Here is a 20,053-nt window from a genome sequence, read left to right as displayed (position 1 = left end):
TTAAGTATGTCTTTATAACACATACATATATAAACCTGCTTCTCACACTTTTGTATGTTTGGAAATTAGCCTGCTCTTTGTTTTGTTTTTTACATTTCTTTAAATTAATTTATTGCCTTTTTTCTTTCTGCATGTTTGAACCTACACAAGTCTTGTTCAAGGGCGAGTTCATGAAAAGACAAGAACAATACTGTAGCCAGTAGGCGTATGGTTGTGCTGCAATATATCTGACCAATTAGCAAAAGAGTTAATGTGTAGTTGTTACATATATTGAGAAAATGTACGGCCAATTTTATTTTTTTATAAAATGTATCATTTAAATTTTCTTTGTGTCCATGCTGTCCATAACAAAAGTAGATAAATTATGTGTAAACACATTACTCTGCAATCAGATGTATCTTAATCACAAGCACATCAATTAAAAAAATAATAATCTTAGTAAATAAATAAAAATATATATTAGTTATAAATTAACTGTACTCATGTCTACATTTTGGCTTCAGCAAAAACATCAAAATTGCAGCTCGAGGTGTCAGGGGCCAAATGTTAATGTGTTTAATAGGGTGCATGATCCACTGGACCCCCTGCCATGAGGAAAAACAAACTCTTTATTCTTGTCACTTTACATTCAGTTTGACATTAAAACTTGTTTGCTGCTCACAAAAATTATCAAATGAGCCATTCAGTATTTGAAAGCTTCGCTAATTAGAAAGCTGGAGTTTCTATCCTCCAAATCAGTGTTTCTATTGAGAGAAGAGTTTGTTAGATAACAACACTGAAAGCATTAACAATACATGGAACAATTAGCCAGCTAACAGCGCTGGTTGCTTTCCAATTCAATTGTACCAATTCAAATTGTTACTTAACTATTATATGTTTTTCATTTGTTAATTAAGCTTTCTTGGAGCAATATGTAGGATTACAATTAAACAAAATGTTTTTAAATGTAGTTTAACCATCTGATAGTCTATTTACGCTAAAGGTTAATTACTTTTTGTTAAATATCTTAGGTCTTGATACATAAAAAACAGCTTTTAAAGTATTGTGTTAGCAGTATATGTTGTTTGCTCTTTTGTTGGTTTAGTTAAGTTGATGTTTTCCACCATGTTAAATGTGATTTACTCCTTATTACCCCTGAATGTTGTCTCTTTGGCCGTGCCACTCAAACACACACCAGTTTAAATCAGCGAGTTAAAGCAGCGACTCTTAAACACCTTCAGCTGGGATTATTTCTGCTGGTTTATTTTCAGACTATATAACATATATTTTAAATATAAACAAAGATGAGAAACATAAGAATCATTTTGCACTGCAATATGGTGGAATTTAAAAATGCATTAATTTGCTTTGACGGGCTGATTAACTGATTCATTTGGACTGAAGGTTTGCCAAAGCCATTTAAAACAAACCGACAATAGCTCATTACAAATCAGTACATTCTTGATTGGCTGTAATAACAGGTTTTCTTTTTGTGTGACTGAATCGTACAAAGTGTGAAAGCCTCTGTTTGACCCGCGTGGAGAGACAGAAGATCACAGGCCGGCGAGGTCAACCGAGCCGGTGAAACATTGACTTGATTCATCAAATTAGGTCCTATGTAATTGCGCTGCATGACGACTCATAAAACATGGAGGCTGTAAAGCTGTCAGGAAGCCATCAGCCTCGTGCTAAATGAAGTTACAAAAGGTGCAAGGTTCACGACTTCATACAGTGCTCGAGTAAAGTGTCCAGGAGCACTTCCTCTGGTCATAACCTCACAGTGTGTGGTCACCGTGGCGATCAGGAAACTGATCCTGGTTGCACGTCTACATTTTAGGGTTTTACATACATTACTTCATTGATAAAATGACTCTTGCTTTGTTTAAGTAATGCTTATATTAAATTGAAACATGTTTACTAACTCCATTTTGCCTAATTAGTTTTCGACACACCAATAATCATTTTTCTCTAGATTTGAATATACTTAGGCTGATAGCTGAGATTCTTTATTATTAGTATATAAACACTCCAGCTACTAACAATATATGTCTTATATCAGTGATCACATTTGTATCTGCTGTTGTCTAAACAACACCATGACGGAGACTTAATAAACAAATTTCCTAATTTCCAAATCTCCCAAACACCTGAATGCAAATTTAGCGGACTGACCTCTCAGAGACTTGCGGAGCGTGCAGTGTGAAAGCAGTTTACCTTTGTAATTGTTACAGATCACACCATTAGCACAATATTGTCATAGCTCCTGCTCCTGCAGTCAGTAGCAGCTGAGGGTTAATTTGCATAATAAATCTTAATTGAAGCTCATTAAGTATTTGATAAGAAGCAAATCAGGTACACCGCGGATAACTTAAGATTAATGTTTTCTCTGTTTTTTTGTCGCTCACATACTGAAGGGAAATGTCACATTAATTCTTGGCAATTTGCATCATTGTGCGGTATATGGTATGACTTTTAACATGTGAACTATTGGAAAATATTGAAATCATGATCTTTCTCTTCATAGTTTGAACAAATTGTGCTTTGAATTATCATCCAAGGAGCTCTTGAATAAAAACAAGGTCTACACCTCTGAATTCAGAGTACAGTGATTTTTAAAACTGCAAAGGACTTCTTTTTTTTTACATTATATATATATATATGTGTGTGTAAATGATATTGCAGCTTCATTCAAAGCCTCATTCAAAAGCATCTCAGGTTAGTTTAACCTGATCTGGCTGTGATGGCTTTTAAAAGACCTCCTAACCACATGGCCAACATGCGTGCCCTCTGACTGACTAAACTGAACATGTAGGTCAATAACTACAAGATGGATGTCCTCACATAAAACTTCTTGACTCTGTATGGAGAAAAAAACAGAGACGACGTGCTCTTGACAAAACTGCAGATGATATAAATTACTATGGTCTATCATTACAATAATACAAAGCACATGAGGTGCAGTGCATTTGACCATAAACCATATAAAACGTTGTTACCATACCTCCTCCGTGTAATCAATACCAGGCCCACGGTGCTACTGTATTAACTGTAAGCTTGCCTTGCATTCTTATCCTCTAAATCCACATAAATGAACAACCCAAGCTATAAAGTCTCCTCCCCATATTTTCTTCTGTAAATCATTATATCTGTTGGGACCTGGACAAAATACCATAACATAATTTCTTTTGTACTTGGGATGTCTAGCAGAAATAATGAGTTTTAGCCTGCTCGCAATAAACTCTCCCAATATTCTAGTTATTGTCAGACTTAATGAGTAAAAAAAAATCATAACAAGAAATAGTCTCTTTTCTGCAGTGATGATCACATGGAAACATTATCCACATGAATCACCCCAACGGCATATCAAATTGTGTCATTTGCCTGGAAACTAGTGCAGGTCTCAGAGGGAAGGCAAGGTGAATGAGCAGTTGCTGTAGAGAGGTGCAACACTGCACAGGCACTTGCTTTGAGACCAATCATAACAGGCTGTTTTTTCCACACAGGAGAGCGCAGAGCGGAGGAGAGAGATCACTGTGCTGGAGGGCACAGGAGTCTTGGTTCTTATCACCTAGACAGTGCACCACCCTGTCTGCCTCTCACGCAAACAAAAGCCTTCGCAAACTATTAGCTATCTACACCTGTCACCTAACTGGCATGCAGGAGAAAATGCAATGAGATCACACTAAAACCACCTGACTTTATATTACTCTTTTTTTTTTCTTTCTTACTGTAGTAGGAATATACAGCATGAAAACTAGCTGATGAGGAGAAAGTTATTAAAGGGTATCTCTATGGGGAGCGCCTGCAAGTTAGAAAATCGCAAGCATTGCAACAAAGTGTAAGTGTATGGTTTGGTGTGCTCATAAGCCAACGGATATTTCACGGCTGGATTTGATCAAAAACAAAACATTTGCCTCGTTGACACCAATCCAGAGAGATACGGTGCCGAGAAAAATACAGATTTAATGCCCACTAATGATAATATCACTTCATTCGAGGCAGAGTTTTGCACGTAGGTCTGGATAAAAAAAAGCTGACAAAGTGACCCAACACTCTTACATACTACGGATCTGGTATTAAGTGGAGCTTTTCACGTTTCATTGTATGGATTCTGAGTTGGTGAATATGCACAACTTCCTTTTTCAGCCTTGAAAAGTACACGAACAAGAGCTTCTCAGCAGCGCATGTTTCTACAATATTAGAATTCAAGTATCAAAATGGCCCATTGAAACTATTTGTGCAGCTACAATCACATGATTACCAAGGCCAAGAAAGAGCTTTGCCTCATTGTTTTCATGTATTTTGGAGTAGCAGTAAGATTATGTGCTGCACTCTCTCACAACTGTATATTGCAATAACTGGAAGAGGAAAAAAAGGTGAAGCAGTCCATCTGTAATCTGTCTTTATAATATTGTTCCATTGGTCATTTTCATAATTCAACTGTTAACTTAATTACTTAGATACTAAACAAGAAACGCTACAGCCAATGGGAACTCTGGTTTCCTGCAGTTAATCAAATTGTGGAGTATACGGAGAAGCTTAGAATGGTGAAAATATGAGCTGTCACACTCATGTGATTGCAAAAATGATTAAAATCATCATCATCATCCTTATAGTTACAGTTATAGAGACCAAATGTATCCTCAAAAACATCCATGAAATCACACATAGACTTTGAAATTCTAGAAAAAACCATTTGAATCAAAGTCCAGTGAGAGTATCATTCTCTTTTTGATCTAAATCCATAACAATGGTTAAAACAAATTTAAGCAAATCACAGGAAGAAAAGACGTGCTGTTATAATGGCTGCAGACAAAAGAGTAGTGTGGTAATACAGGAAGAAAAAAAAAAAACCAAGAGGGTGGTAATCTGGCATTAAAAAATAAAATAAGACACCCTTGTATTTGCTGCCATTTTCCTCACAGCTTTTGTCATTCAAAATGGACTTCCTTTTTCTACCTAAACTGGATAAACAACATCTGCCTTGATCGTAGGATGTTTTCTGAACAAACCACTTAGGAGGAATTTCTGCTAGCCAATTCCCACAAGCTGCTGTCAGTCACTAGCTGGCACTGCAACACTTAATGCCTTTGTCTGTTCTCCAATTTATCTTGTTAACAGCAAATTGGGCTAACGGTTTGAGGCACAGAGCTATTGTAAAAAACAGTAAGAGGAATACTCCCACGGCCGAAAAATAACATATGGCTCCCTTCACTCAAAAATGCATCCCATGCACTTATAGGGCTTTAGGTTTACACCATATATAAACCTGATACACAAATTTCATCCTGGAATCTGTAGCCTGATAGCCCTCTGTCTTAGTGATGCTTTCTCAGTGATAAAGCAAAGGTTTAGTGCATCCTATCCTGGAGCGGTGAGTAATTGGGATTTTAAATTACCATACAAACCATGTATGCAAAGGAAGTAAATCAGATACAACTGGCCTTTACTAGTGCGTCTGTGGTCTCACGTTTACAAATATGCCTATTAATAATACAATTCCCAGAGGAGATTACAAGCACCCTGGATGCCGAATGTCCTCTGAATTGATGCTTGAGCTGGGAATGGTATTTTTTTTACAAATACTATTTCCACCGAGAGGGATACTGCATCTTTAAGAGCCCTACAAAAAATGAAACCTATTCCTTTGCATCTTCCATGCTCTTATTTCAATACTCCTCTCTCCTTGTTCCCCCTCCACACATCATTAAACATATTATTATAACATGACTGTCAGCCTGCGTCTCTCTTCGCTCCATTCTTGCTCTGCCAGGTAATCAATTTGTCGTCACTCTCTGTAACCCCAGTAAAGTCATCAAGTGAAATGAGTTACAGCTGCAAAGAGCCTTCAAGAATACAGGAGGAAAAAAAAAAAAATGAACACGAGAAAAATGACAACACAGCCCAGGAATATTCCACCGCTTGATAGCACATCCCAGGTCTTGAAGATGAAATATTAATGCACAATTTGTTTATCTGCAGGCCCACATCTCTCCAGTGCCGAGCTGTTAATTTTCTATCGGCACAGACAACGGATCAGTCAGTCATGAACTCTTCACAGCCATTACCGGGAGACATTTTGATTAAGTATTCCTAATGTAGTGGATAGGAAAGAATGAAAACACTCTGCCTGCCAACTTTTGATTGACCATTAAGCCACTGATGAATGTGCCTGTCAAAGAGGAGACAATTACCTCAACAATGAAGAAACTCTTCTGGAAGGCTTATTTCTCTATAGGGCTGACACATTTACCAGAGTACAGGCGAGGCAGCTGAGAGCGTGTAAAGGGATCACTTAGGCATCTTCTCAAAAGTTCTCTGAATAAAAACTGGGGGCATTGTTTTTAAGAAAAGGGGGCTTTTGGAGGCTGAAATGTGGGAAAAATATTTAGTGTGTGACTGTATGCCAACGAGTGCCTCTGTGTGTGTGTGTGTGTGTGTGTGTGTGTGTGTGTGTGTGTGTGTGTGTGTGTGTGTGAGCGTATGTGTATGTGTGCATACATGTGTATGTGTAAACTGAGAGTGTGCCGGGCAGATAAGGGTCTCAGTATCTTAAGCGGGTATAAAGAGACGCTATTATTGGCAGAGAACAATCGCCATCTGGTTGCTACATCCGCAACCATAATAAAGACTGATAACTTCTCAACACGCCACAACCAAGTAATTGCATCCTCATATGCTGAAATACCATTGATCAATCTAGTTTTAATCCGCCAACTCCATCACAATGAGGCAGTTTTTGGGAACATAATAATTCAAATGAACTAAGAGAGTGGCTGAGACTGCAGAGAATTAAGGTCAAGGGTAGCGCTGATTTTGTGACCTTGTGAATTTGGAAATTTCTTAAGAAGAAGTTGTGTACTTCTGGGGGAACGAACATAAAAAGATGTGGTTTGTGGGAGGCGTTGGTGTCCGTCTGAGGAGGAGAAACGCTGAGATTCAGTGTCCCAAACAAGCAAAATCTTACAGGATTTACATTATAGAAAGCCATAATAAACACAGACGTTCACACACACAAGACAAGTTTACAACTGAAACGTTGGCCTAAAGCGTATGAGGGCCTTCCTGAAGATGAGATTATTGATTCACCAGACTGCTAATGTGACATACAAACACCAGACTGCACATAAGCATATGGCGGATTTTTAAGTGAAATCTGTGTGTTTTGTAGGTGTGTGTGTGTGTGTGTGTGTGTCCTCCTCTCCCTGCCAGCAGCATGGATGGAGTGCATATATATGTGTGTGTGTGTGTGTGTGTGTGTGTGTGTGTGTGTGTGTGTGTGTGTGTGTGAGAGTGAGTGAGTGAGTGTGTGTGAGTGAGTGTAACCCATTCTCCATTTGTCCATAAGATTATGAAGAGTTCAAACAGAGTTCATCTGCTACGGATGCAGCGGCTCCACATCCTTCAGCCCCTCTCTACACTTCATGCGGGTCAAATCAAACACAGCCAGGGAGGTTTTTTAAAAAAACTTGTGGTTAAAAAAAACAAAAAAACTAACTAAACTTTCTGATCGATGAATGAATAAATGCTCTGTGACACATTATCGGATTATTGAGGAGAAACTACACAGCTTCTTTTAAATCCCAAAATGAAGTGTTTCCTTGTGTGTTTGCGTTATTAGTCTTATTAATTTACCCTCCACTGCAGAAGCAGCTTGTGATGCTGCAACTTCCCCCCCTCCTATTGTTTTAACATTTGACTTTAACAGCAGTGAGGTGCCCAAACTGGGGTCCGAGGCCCCTGCTGGAGCCCCTGAGAGGGATCCCAGATGAAATGAGAATTAGTTGAATATCAGTATTATTAAATTCCCCGTAAGCACACATAGGCAACTGTATCCACATATTCTTCACCACAGTACACATACAGTTATATAACTCTGTAGCCTGCTAAATCCACCAACTACAAAAACCTGCTGAGATGAGGCTCTCGGGACCATATCTCTGTATATGCGGGGGTCTGATGCCTATCTATTCGGGGGTCCCACATGATAAAAGTTTGTGTTATAGGCAAGCTATCCGCAGAATCATAACAAAAAAACAACCAACAACCCACAAATATCACACTCACATTAAAAACAGGTTCTTTAAAAAAAAAAAAAAGAATCGCTTACCCGCAGCCCGTTTGGGCGCCTGCTGTTTCCTCCGTGGCATTTTTTGGAGTCGCAGTTCACTACTGTGCCCAGGTGAAATCTGAATGCGGTCTACGATAGTCCATGCATAGAGAGAGAGAGAGAGAGAGAGAGAGAGAGAGAGAGAGAGAGAGAGAGTGTGTGTGTGTGTGTGTGTGCGCGAGTCTTTATTTTGGCTCTCGGAGTAGTTCAGTCTCTCTCACTATGAAACAAAAAAAAAAAAAAATTCCAGTTATGGATCGTTTTCAGGAGGGGAAACAGATGTTAAATCGGGCTTGTTCTTTCACCTTCTTCTTCTTTTTCTTCTTCCTCCTCCTACGGGGGGCGAATCGTCTCCGTTCACCATCCGTTTTTGTCCATCAGTGCCACATATGTTGATCGACGTGTGTCAGTCAGTCCCGCAGGCAGTTTTTCGGCGGATAATATGTGGAGGGAATGCGCGTAAAAAGCGTTTGGTAATGGTACAGTATATTACGCACGGTGCAGGCGAGGGGGAGAGGCGATGCCAGCAGACATCGATCCATAGAACAAACTGAACATTAAAAACTCCTCCCTCCTCGCCTGGACTTGATGATGGCAGCGAGACATTTGTTACACTAGATAACCATGAGTTTATTAAAGGAACAGAGGCCAGGGAAAAGGAGTGGAGCAGGCTGTGTGCTGCCGGGCTGCTGCTTTCTATCACTCTGTGCTCGGTGTCTTTTCATGCAGGGTTTTTTTTTTTTCTTTCTTCTCTTTTTTTTTTCTCCTGGTTTTTAGATCCCTTCCTGCAGCTTCCGCTTTTGCTGGCTGAATGAAAGGCATAAAGTTTGTGAGATTTCCAGCAGATATGAATGGACGGCTGCGGTCACGAACGCCAGTTAGTGCTAACAGAATAACTCGCTAGATGTAAGGAAAAACCTGCTTATCTGAACATGTTTGCTTTAAAAAAACAGATTATATCCGTCCATCGATCCGCTGTTGAGCCGTTTCCAGCAGTGTCTCATTGCAAGATAAACAAAACAAGGTACAATAATAATGTTCCACACTGAATGGACTCTGTGGGAGGCCCTGATAAAGCCCTCATGCTTGATAAAGTTACTTTAAAATTTCAATTACTTAAAACTGAACACTGCCAGGGGGGTGTAATGTAATCTGATTACACTTGTGTAATTTATAAATCATGCTTTATTTAAAACAGGCTAGTTGACTGAAATATAAACAGTGGGGACTTGAAGGCATCAAAACAACTGGGCCAACTGACATTTCAGGATGTTGTATGTACATTCATTCATGTCCATCAGATATAAATATCATATTTATCCTTTATCCTTTCTCAGTCAGTGGTTTCAGGTATACATTTATCTGATCTGATCACTTCCTCATTCATTATTGTTACAAATGAACACTAACTATTTAATCTATTGCTGCACATAATGATTATTTTCATTGATTAACTGTAAAGTCAATAAACAGGCCCAACATGATGTCGTCCCTCACTCCTAAAACCTAAAAACATTCACTTTACCATTGAATAAAACAAAGAAATCCAGCTAATCCTCAAAACAATGAAGCTGTAACTAGGGGTTATTGGCTTTTACAACAAAAACAAATTACATTTAATTTATTGTTGCAATATTTGCAGATTATCGATCATGCCAAATCTTATTTAATCTCATTCTCTAAAAGTAACAAGGTAAATAAGTATTTTAATTTGGTTCTAGCGGGTATTTCCATTTTTTGAGCAATAAATATACTTTTCACTTCATGTGGACAGAATAGGACTTTGCAAACCACACATAACAACTGAAATCCAAATGTGGTAAAAAACTTTTATAAGGTTGACATTTTAATAACTTTTTTGTATATTTTTCCCACTTCAGTAAAGAGCAACGCTGGATTTTTACTTTAAATTGAATATTTTTTACAATACTCAATATTTCAAATGAGTATTTTTTACACTACAACCGTGAACTTTGGTTATCATCCAGCGTGAGCACAATACTAAAGCCTCTCTTTCTCTTTAAAAGCTACTCATGACCTAATCAAATATGAAGTTGAGGTGATGGATGACTTCATTTCAGAGAGACAACACCCCTTAGAGATCCAGGCTCGCCCCGGATTACAAATGGCTTCCTGATAATATTCCATCACCCTATTTTGTGTCTGTCACTCATTTTGCCAATGATACCAGAGACCTCCCGTGAACTCCACCTGAACCTGAGCGATCAATCACGGCTCAGATCAAGCCTGAGCCATACCTGTCTGACAGCTCTTAACACCCTGTGTGTACACAAAGCATGCGTGTGCGGTGACAGGCGTTACACCAGCGCCCACCGCCACCTCACCTTATCTCTCTTGAAATGGCCTCGCTCCACTGCCGCTCACACCTACTGTATCCTTACGTCATCTGCATCGCCTCACTGACTCCCCCACCACAACAAAACTGCTTCTGAAAAACTTTCTCATCAGCGCTTGTGCTTCAAACTTTTTTACAAACCATTCATGCATCAGTGTCGGTGGCCGATTCACGTGCAGATGGTGGAATTTGTCATCCCTTAAGTCTTGATGAGCTTTTCCTTCCTCACATGGTTGCAATTCTCATACCTGGCTGCCTGAGGATTTTCCGGGATACAACTTCAACAGATTTCACTTAAGTTGGATCCACGGCTGTAACACAAAGTGACAAACATATGTCTTGTTAGTGCTATTTTAGAGCCACCTGTGGCTCTCCTTGCAGTAAAGACGCAGCTCACATGCAGAGAAAGTAGACAGCAAAACTTAATTAATGGCTGTGAACTTTGTCCTGTGTTTGATGACAGGCTTATAAACCTGAAGTAGAACTGAAATCATATATTTTATTTTAAAAAAAGGAAAGAAAATCTTTAGAGTTACACAAGCAGATGTTTCCCAAAACCTGAAATCAGACAAATTCTTCTGTCTCAGTTATCATCAAGAACTGGAGCTGCTTATCTGACAAAGAACCGGAAGTTCTCAGTTTTTACATTCTTTGAATGTTTGTATGAGCCTTTACACCCATGTGAGCTCGATTTCCAGTCAGCTCAACAGAAAATGTGCCCACATTCTTTGGAAGTCACCCATGGCACTTCAGCCTTGTATTTATTGTCAACAAAGAAGCTCCAGAAAGTATCTTTTAACAGCAGCCAGAGTTTTGACCTCTTATCGTCTTAGCTTTGAGAGAGTTCGATTCATCTTCACAGACGAATCTGGACCGTTCGCAGGTGGAGAATTTGCTGTTTTTGGAGTGGAGATTTAGGCTAACCTTGAATCTAACATACATTCAGTGTTTTACCCAGAGATGAAAGTACAGGACAGACAAAACGGACAGTTTGGAGTTCACAATCTGAACAGGAGTTCAGGTTGTGTAATGTCACTGTCTGGAACAAAAATGTACATACTGTGTAAATCATGCCTGCTGACATAAGCCTACAGGCTTAGTTACATTTACAATGATTTATTGTATTTTTGTCTTGTAAGTTCAAGGAATATTTTGAAGGCTTAAGGCAAACCACTAGAGAACACTGCAGTATAAACAACATTTTAAAACCAGTATCGAGATGTATTTACATTATTCACTGACATGGCAGAGCTACTAGTAAAAGACCAATTTATGTACGACACCTCGTATGCTCACATAGACTGAATGAAAGATACAAACTCAACGAGTTTACGAATCAGACAGTTTGAGTGATGATATTTTGTGAACTTTGCAACAGGATTTCTTTTGCATTGATTATGGTCCAATAACCCATGTAAGTATATGTACAATCTGACTTCTTACAATACATTTCGACACTGTTGTTAACTGTCCTGTATAACTGACCTGACCAGCAATAAGATACAGATCATTGTATTTTTAAAATGCCTATTTCTCATTTTCCCTGCAATATAATAACGCCTTAAAGACCTATATTATAATCTATATTCAATATTAGTTTATTTATGAAAGGATTCACTCATAGTGATGAACCCACAGAGAATTATAATCCGACTCTGCAGTTACCCTTCAGCATTATGGGGCGTTTTAGCTTCTTTTAGCTCATTGTTTTGGTTTTATGCACCGCAACTTTAATGTTTTGGTTGAGTCTCACCACTCTCACAGTGTAGTTTCGGTTGCAGGAGATGGTGGAGACCGAAAGACGAAAAGGAGAGAGAATATTTGTCGGATGGCCAGAAACGTGATATAAAATAAATGCTAATTTTGAATAGTTTCAGCTGGATGTGTAAATAAGCAACTGTTTTCTCACATGTTAATCAATAAATCTTTATATGGCAATAATAAGTAAATGTTGTGTTTACAGCTTGTTGCGCTGTCCCAAAGTGGCCAAACAAATCGATTAATGTTAAAAAATAATATGTTCATCAAGTTTCTCAGGTACACAATGTGCACTCAGAAGAAAGTTCCTTCAGATTTCTGTATTACAGATTTGTTTCCTTATGAAACTAAGGGCCTTCAGACAAAATTAACTTGGACTCTTACTCTGGTTTCAGCCAGTGCAATGAGAAGGAGGACAATACTGCAATTAAGCTGTTTTATTTCTTTTTTCTCATCTCTGACATTTATGTCTGTCTTCTCCCTCTCTCTAACATTTCAAACGTATAATTGGTTGGATGTGAGCTCACACAGTTCAAGTATTTAAAACTGTACTCTAGAAAATCCTTTTCAATGTATCTCTGCAGGAATTCAACAATTTTGAAACGACAGCATGGTCTGGTTGTTCATTATAACCCTGTGGTTTGGTAAACATTAACTCTCAAACAAGATTTATGGGGACGTTTTCCCCAGGTCAGAACTCTAATTCAGGAAACAATGTCCAAATAATGACTATGCTTTGCCAGGCAAACATTATCCAGGGGAAAATGCGAAATCTTTCCGAATTAATTTACGATTCTTCTGACAAGGCAATAGACTCCAACAAACATCTGACAAACATCGATGTCCAGGAGCAGAGTGAGTTCAAACTGAACACAAACAAGCACAGTCATACTGACTTCACAGCCCTGCTCACACGAGATTTACAAGAACATTTAAAAACATCAAAAGCTTTTTGAGGATCCACACTGATCACTTATGCATTTGAGCAAAATCTGGACTCAACCTGAGACTGTTTCCAATATCATAACACTGGCCTCATTCATATTATGCGGTTGAACTATTTAGTTACACAGTCTTTCGACAATAGGGAGTCTAATTATAATGCTCTAGTCATGATAAAAGGAGGGTGGTCTAGGAAATCCAAACCTGTCTTTAATCCAAATATGAAATTTCATGTACAATGGACAGCCTGTGATTGAAGTCTGGTTTTACAATTTTCAAAGCGGAACAACAACATATGCATACAGTCAAAAGCATCTGCTTGATTTTAACATGTAATTCATGTAACGCTCGTGATAACTTAAAAACAAAGAGCTATTACTAATTCAGAGGATGTCTAAAAAATAAAAGTTTCTAGTTGCGTGATTGACAAGCGGTTAAAAATAAAATTTCTCACAGCACGACTATAGTGCAGCAATATAATTATGCAAGACTAATATGAACGTGTTTCAAGGTTGGGGAACAACAAATCACATGAAACATGGTTATAATCTGTGATCATACAAACATTATTAAACACATCTTGGAATCACGTCTCGGCTGTACAGTATATTTCTAATGACAGCACTGAAACGTTTCCAGAAACAGACTAAATAACATTAAATGTACGTGTTTCAAGACATGTTTGCCGTGTAACAATTCCTTCAACAACACAAAGAAGCAAAGGGTATTTGTGGTTATACACACAATAGTATGTGGTCCCATCCTGTGTAAGAAGAACACAGTTTAGTTGAAAGTAGGTGAGGTTGAACAAGCTGATGTGAGTGTTGTTGTTGTTGTTGTTGAAAGCACAGTTAAAGGAGCTTTGTGGGACTCAGCGTGTTTGTCCTCAGGGCTGAATGTAACAGATGACAGAGATCATTGGAGCTTTTTTTTTTTACTTCAGTCAGAACTTACTCTTTTTCACAATTTTATAGTGTACTATAGAGACACAGACACTATTGTGATATTATTGCACTGTTTGTACCTAGTGCTGGTACTTGACAAGTGGGTGCTTGTCGTTCTCTTCTTGACAGGTGTTAATGCCTCACACTTCCTCTAATATTCCATTATTTTGGTGACTTCTTCTGATTTGGTAGTGCCGTGGCCTTTTTGTGCATCACAAAATGTACACGCTCAAAAATAAAGGCTATAGTTGGGATGTAAAGTATGTATACAAAGGCCCCTACATACTGTGTGTTAACAGAGCTTGCGGGTTGATTGCATGTCACACTGTGCGAGCTGGCGTTAATAAAATCACGGTCACAGTCATTTTGAGGCACGTCAGACTGTACGATGAATACCTGGTGAATCGTAGTGCTATGATGTAAAAAGAAAAGCAAGCAGAGACATGGTGCTGGCACTGTTTGCTTGTTTTTTACACTTAATCCAACAATATCATGTCGGCCCCTTGTTTTCTGCATCATTTCATGCTGGATATTGGTGCTGGTTCGTACGTGGAGGATTCATAGCGGTCTCTTTTCTGTGGTTTGCCAAAGCTCTAAATCGGCTGCTAGTGGCTGCGTCTCTCTCACTGTCGATTGACAATCAAAGATTTCCCCATGTTTCTCTCACGATTTCAAACTTTTGTCTGAGACAGCCCAAAGCTGCTCAGCGTATGTAGGAATGTTTCTATCCTATACAGGGGACGCCTTCTTCATCTTCTTTTAGCTGCTCCCATTAGGGGTTGCCACAGCGGATCATCTGTTACCATCTCTTCCTGTCCCCTGCATCTTCCTCTGTCACACCAACCACCTGCATGTCTTCCCTCATTGCATCCATAAACTTCTTTGGCCTTCCTCTTTTCCTCTTGCCTTGCCTGGCAGCTTTGTCTTTTGTCATTTTATTTTCTTAATATTTATTCTTGGAAATGCACATTTACCCATTGAAGTACTATAATTTTCTGTTTTGTCCAAACCTTTTGTGTGCTAGCGAACATCACCTCCAGTGATAGGGTTAAAGTTGTCATATTATCTCAGGTGGAATGGCACTATGACCCAGATGTAACCTGAACTCGTATCTGTAGGAAAATGGGTCTGAAGCTGGCGCTGTCAGTCATTCTGCAGAGTAAGTACAGTATGTGGGCCACGAAGGGAGGGGAGTATTGTTCACCGTTTTTTTTAACCCAATAACACCCATGCAAACAATCCTTCTAACATTGCTGCTTGACCTATTTCTACTCATGTAATATATCGTTAAAGCAGCCTTGTGAAATGGCTTAATTATTCATGCTTGATTTCAAAATGAAGAGCTTTGAGAACATGGCTCCACAGGAGGATTGACACACGCAACGGTGCTCTTACAAGCACACACACTGAGGCACACTGGGGCCTGGCTTTCTCAAAAAAAAAAAAAAAAAAAAAACTAACACACCCATGACTGACTTCATCCACTGTGTTGTGCACCGAGCATTAAAGCAAGAGTGAAGATAAATGCCCTGTCAGCGCCTTTAATGATTTATTTCAAACATTTCACTCGATCCAATAAGGTTACAATCTATGGCAGGTAATTGTTTATACAGAAATAGATGGCATTTTGTTTGTTTTATTGAGCATTGAGCAGAGTGAACACACTAACCTCAGAAATGGATGCACTGTCAGAAATATCAATTTGCTGTTTTAGACTGCATTCTGCAATTGCAATTCTCATCACACATATTAACATACAGTGCAGTCTTCAGCGTTTTGACTTTTTCATAGCAGGCTGAACGCGGCCTCTGAAGTTTGTTTAATCTCCTTTTGAAGGATGTGAGGCCTGTCTGTCCATATGGACTGGCGTGCACGTGGGTGTCCGATGTGCCGCACACTATTTTTGCCTCCTTGCGTGCGTGTGCTGCAGTTAAGTAAGGCATCAGAGCAGCCTGTCACTTGTCCCTTGGTATTGCTTTAGTCTGCGTCGACAGTGTGTCCACCCTGGGTTTGTCAGTGTCTATTCAGACCTGACCTGTCTTGTTCAGCACATGGCAGAGGACGCTGATGGACATTTCCAGTTCTCCTTCTCAGTGTCCATCACTCGGTGCAGGATGCTTCCCTGACGCATCTTAGTTTGAGCTCCTGAAATTTGTTGACAGTTGCAGAGGGTGGTCTGCAGTTCTGCCACCCTCAATTATGGGAGATGTGATCTGATTCTGACTTGAGGGATGTAGGTTGCCTGCTGTGCATAAATGCTCAATTGTGGTCGATCGATATCTTGCTAATAGGTTTTGAAAATTGAAAACAATGCAAATAGAAAAGACGCGTAAACCCTGCTGAGGGATTTTGAAATACAAACCCAAAGGGCTAAGTGAAGGTGGGGTAAGTGACAACATTTATTTATTTATTTCCAGTCCTGGTGGATTAGATTCATTCATCCTCTTTCATGTTTGTTGCTTTGCTGCCAGTCAATCTTGTGTTTGTTCTCTTAATTTCCTGCGAGTCGCTGATGAAAAAGAAGGAGTATTTAATTAGCACTCCCTCTGTTCTGTTGAAACAGTTAGTGTATTTTTATAGGACCAGGAACGGAGCTCAAGTCTGTTTCTAATGGAGATGGAGGCAATCAGATAACCAACATTGCCACCCGTGCTCTCTTTTACTCTTCTTGAAGAGGACAACTTCAGCTTTTAATAAACATGTAATAAGAAGGAAAACAGCTGGTAGCTGCATCACAGATGGTGCCGTTCTTGGCATCTCCAAGGAAGGGACCACACATACAGATGGCTCATTATTCCAGCATTTGGTTATGCATATTGCACAAAATTTTATTCCAATGCTTAACAACCAGTATAAGCAATACAGGTGTTACTATTTTTCACGAGGCTCCCCCTGCAAAGTAAGCAGTCGGGATCTTGTTTTGGTGGTATCTTTTGATGCGGATCACTCACACAAGCCTCAGAATCTACTTCTCCCTATCAATATTTCAGTGCTGTCTCTGTTTGTGAGGAGCACCACGTTAATCTACACTCAGGTGTGATTCATGACTAAACAGCTGTCAGTCTCTGCCCTGACTGCAGCTCTGTTTTTCAAAGTGCACCTTTGTGTCATTAAGGTAACAGCCCGAAAATACCTCAGCGTGTCGCTGATTAAGACGGAGGAGAGATATTGATCACAAAGCAACGGCAAAACAAGTCAGCACAGCCAGCCGAGAGCAAGGCCAAACAAATCAGTGCACAACCTTGACCTCCATGGACTCCCTCAGACCCAACGCTTTCATCTCAACTTACAAACTCCTACTGTAGGCTGGTTATCTGCATATTTCTGAACTTCAGTGTCCTCTGTGTATTATTTATATTCGTTCAAATAGAAAATGTCACTAGCAAAAAATAATTTGAATGAAAACAAGGCAAAGGATTCAGTCCCACGAGAGAAATGTGTTCTTCGTTGAGTCTTTTTTTAGGTTGACTGTTTTAAATTACAGATGCTCTCTAATTGGCTACGGTCAAATAAAGCCCGCCTAATGAGGCATTGCATTCATTTGCTTATTTCCTTTCAAGTCGCTTCCCTTTGTATCTCAGAGCAAAAGTCTGCTCTTGTGCTTACTGTCGTTCCAGGCAGGGTATTCTTAGTCAGAAGACTATTATGCCTCCAATGAACATGTAAATATATATTTGTTTCAGCAACAGAATAGCTGCAACTGTGAAGTTACTCATTAGCGGTAAACAGTAGCAATAATAAACCCTGCACTTTAAACTCGTATCCTACCTTTCTGCATCACTTTGATGACCACTAGCAGGGTTTAAAGTGAAGACAGGAAAAGCTCATCCTACATCTTACTCACCGCATCTCCATTATATGATGAACTTAGCGCGGACTTCTCCTTTAATGTGATGATTAAGTGTGCTAATCACAAGTGAGAGCGAGACGTAGACACTTTTATCCGTTCGCCCGTGTGTGTGTGTGTGTCCTGAAACATCCGAGGGATTTTCTTTCAGACCTCCTCACACTTGACACTCCATGTATGCTGGAGCTGTCCTGTCCAATTTATAACAGGAGTCAATGTGACCTTTATCCTGGCAATGACTATAATGTACTTTAGCACATGTCATTCTCAGGTCAGGATCATCCCCTGTGTCATATGTTTTGTCTTGCATGTTTTACAGTCACCAGGGATGTACTGCTGTGCCTCTGTGCTGCAGCCAATTCAACTTTAAAGGGAACTTAGACAGGTGATAGCGTCAAAAAACATGTACTGTATTATTACCATAGAGACAGTTTTTCAGAAGCCTATTTAATACAGCATGCTATTATGGACCAATTATTTTTGCATTATTATATTTTCAAAGATATTTATAGCTTGCATAATGTAATTAGACATAATAATTACACAGAAATAACAATTTTGAACCCCAGTTTAATAATAATAGCTTTGCTTTCTACTCTATTCAAGTCTGTAACAAATAGAGGAAACAAAGGAAGCCAAAGGATTTAAAGTCCTTAAAAGCATAGGTAGGCTGCACAAAATAACTGTCACATGTTTTTGGCTCTAATTTCCCCCCTCATACTCATCTTATTGCTCATCAGCTAAGTTGTCAGGTCTGCTACATCCCTTTGATGGCATCACTGACAATTAGCAAGACGATGCCACACAAAACCATCTGGACAGGCACATCTCTCGTTGCTGAGGGAGACAGTTTCTAGTGTGACAAAAATAAATCTCAAGGTCAGTCACTGTCACTTTTTAAAAGTATCAGATTCCTTCAGAGGTAGATTTATGGGATTGGATTTATTTTGAGAAGGTTTACTGGCTAATGACGAGGTGTCTCAGAGACTGTTAAGTGGAGATGAGGAATTAAATCAGTGAAGTATACAACCCTGTCCCTGCTTAATGTTTTCTGTTCTTTTAATCATTACCATATTTCTTTGTCAGGGTACAGAAACGTAGCAGAATTTATTTATGATATGTGTAAATATATGTTAAATGTTATTTATTTAGATAGATAGATAGATAGATAGATAGATAGATAGATAGATAGATAGATAGATAGATAGATAGATAGATAGATAGATAGATAGATAGATAGATAGATAGATAAGTAGGTGTTGGATGCTTTACTACCATTCAAAATATGATAGACCTGGCATGTCATCGTTCTAGTACACTCAGAAAAAACGATCAATTATCAAGAGGGGCGGGAAATTGATTTCCCCCTTCCCCATACGCAGCAAATGTTCCACATAAATATATGATGCTTTGACAAACCTCTTTGTATTAAACTTGAAGGGCCCTGGCAATGAAAGTCAGACTAAATATAACTCTGTTAAGGCCTCGTCACACCTGCATTGAAAACAAGCAAAATCAGCTCATTTCACTGGAATCACCACAACCAGTGGATGTAGAGCTGCACTGTTTGTGGGTGAACTCTGACGCGTACATTTGTAGCATCGAACAATAACAGGCTGTCCTGACAGTGTTTACCTCGGAGGGAACAGAGAGCCACAAAATCCAAGGAAGCTAGCTTAGCTTGTTAGCTGTGGTGCTCCATCCTTCCACAACACGCTGGATTTCACTGTGCACCTAAAAGCAGACATATGACTTTGGATGCCTGTTTTTTGTTTGGCTGTGGGTTATATTTTTTTTCCACCACAAAAAAAATAAAAAAATAAATCAAGGGATTGTATGGAGGCTGTAGGCTTTAACATTGTCTATAATGATTCTATATTCATTTTTAACTGCTTTATTTTTGCCGCCACATTTTGATCAAGGTTGCAGGGGCAAATGGATCGTTAAAAAAGAAACTAGAGCATACTGTCATTGTTTTGAAGTGCATGTTCGATGCAAGCCCTGCTCTTGCTACAGTAACTCATCTGCAGCTCTTCCATTGTGTGGTCCCATGATGCTTCTCTGCTTGTGTGTCCATACATCATGTTTGTGCACGCTGTACTAAAGCAGATCCCCTA

General features: G+C 39.2%; 1 protein-coding gene across 3 annotated transcripts in view; it reads right to left on the bottom strand.

Annotated features, from left to right (window-relative positions):
* The window catches only part of LOC127377255 (teashirt homolog 2), a 39,209-nt gene extending 30,406 nt beyond the window's left edge, over nt 1-8,803 (bottom strand). The window contains exons 1-2 of one of the 3 annotated variants that reach the window (XM_051424974.1): nt 8,395-8,803; nt 8,090-8,309 (exon numbers count right to left, since the gene is read on the bottom strand). In XM_051424974.1, the coding sequence (XP_051280934.1) occupies nt 8,090-8,129 (40 nt within the window). In that variant the 5' untranslated portion in view covers nt 8,130-8,309; nt 8,395-8,803. Of the gene's footprint in view, nt 1-8,089 lie in introns of all 3 variants that reach the window. The other 2 variants (XM_051424975.1, XM_051424972.1) reach the window with 2 other exon arrangements.
* Nucleotides 8,804-20,053: the final 11,250 nt, after the last annotated feature.

Source organism: Dicentrarchus labrax, unplaced genomic scaffold, assembly GCF_905237075.1.
Source record: "Dicentrarchus labrax unplaced genomic scaffold, dlabrax2021, whole genome shotgun sequence".
In the NCBI taxonomy this organism is placed as follows: Eukaryota; Metazoa; Chordata; class Actinopteri; family Moronidae; genus Dicentrarchus; species Dicentrarchus labrax.
The sequence above is the reverse complement of the archived record's forward strand: the minus strand, read 5'-3'. Positions and strand labels throughout refer to the sequence as shown.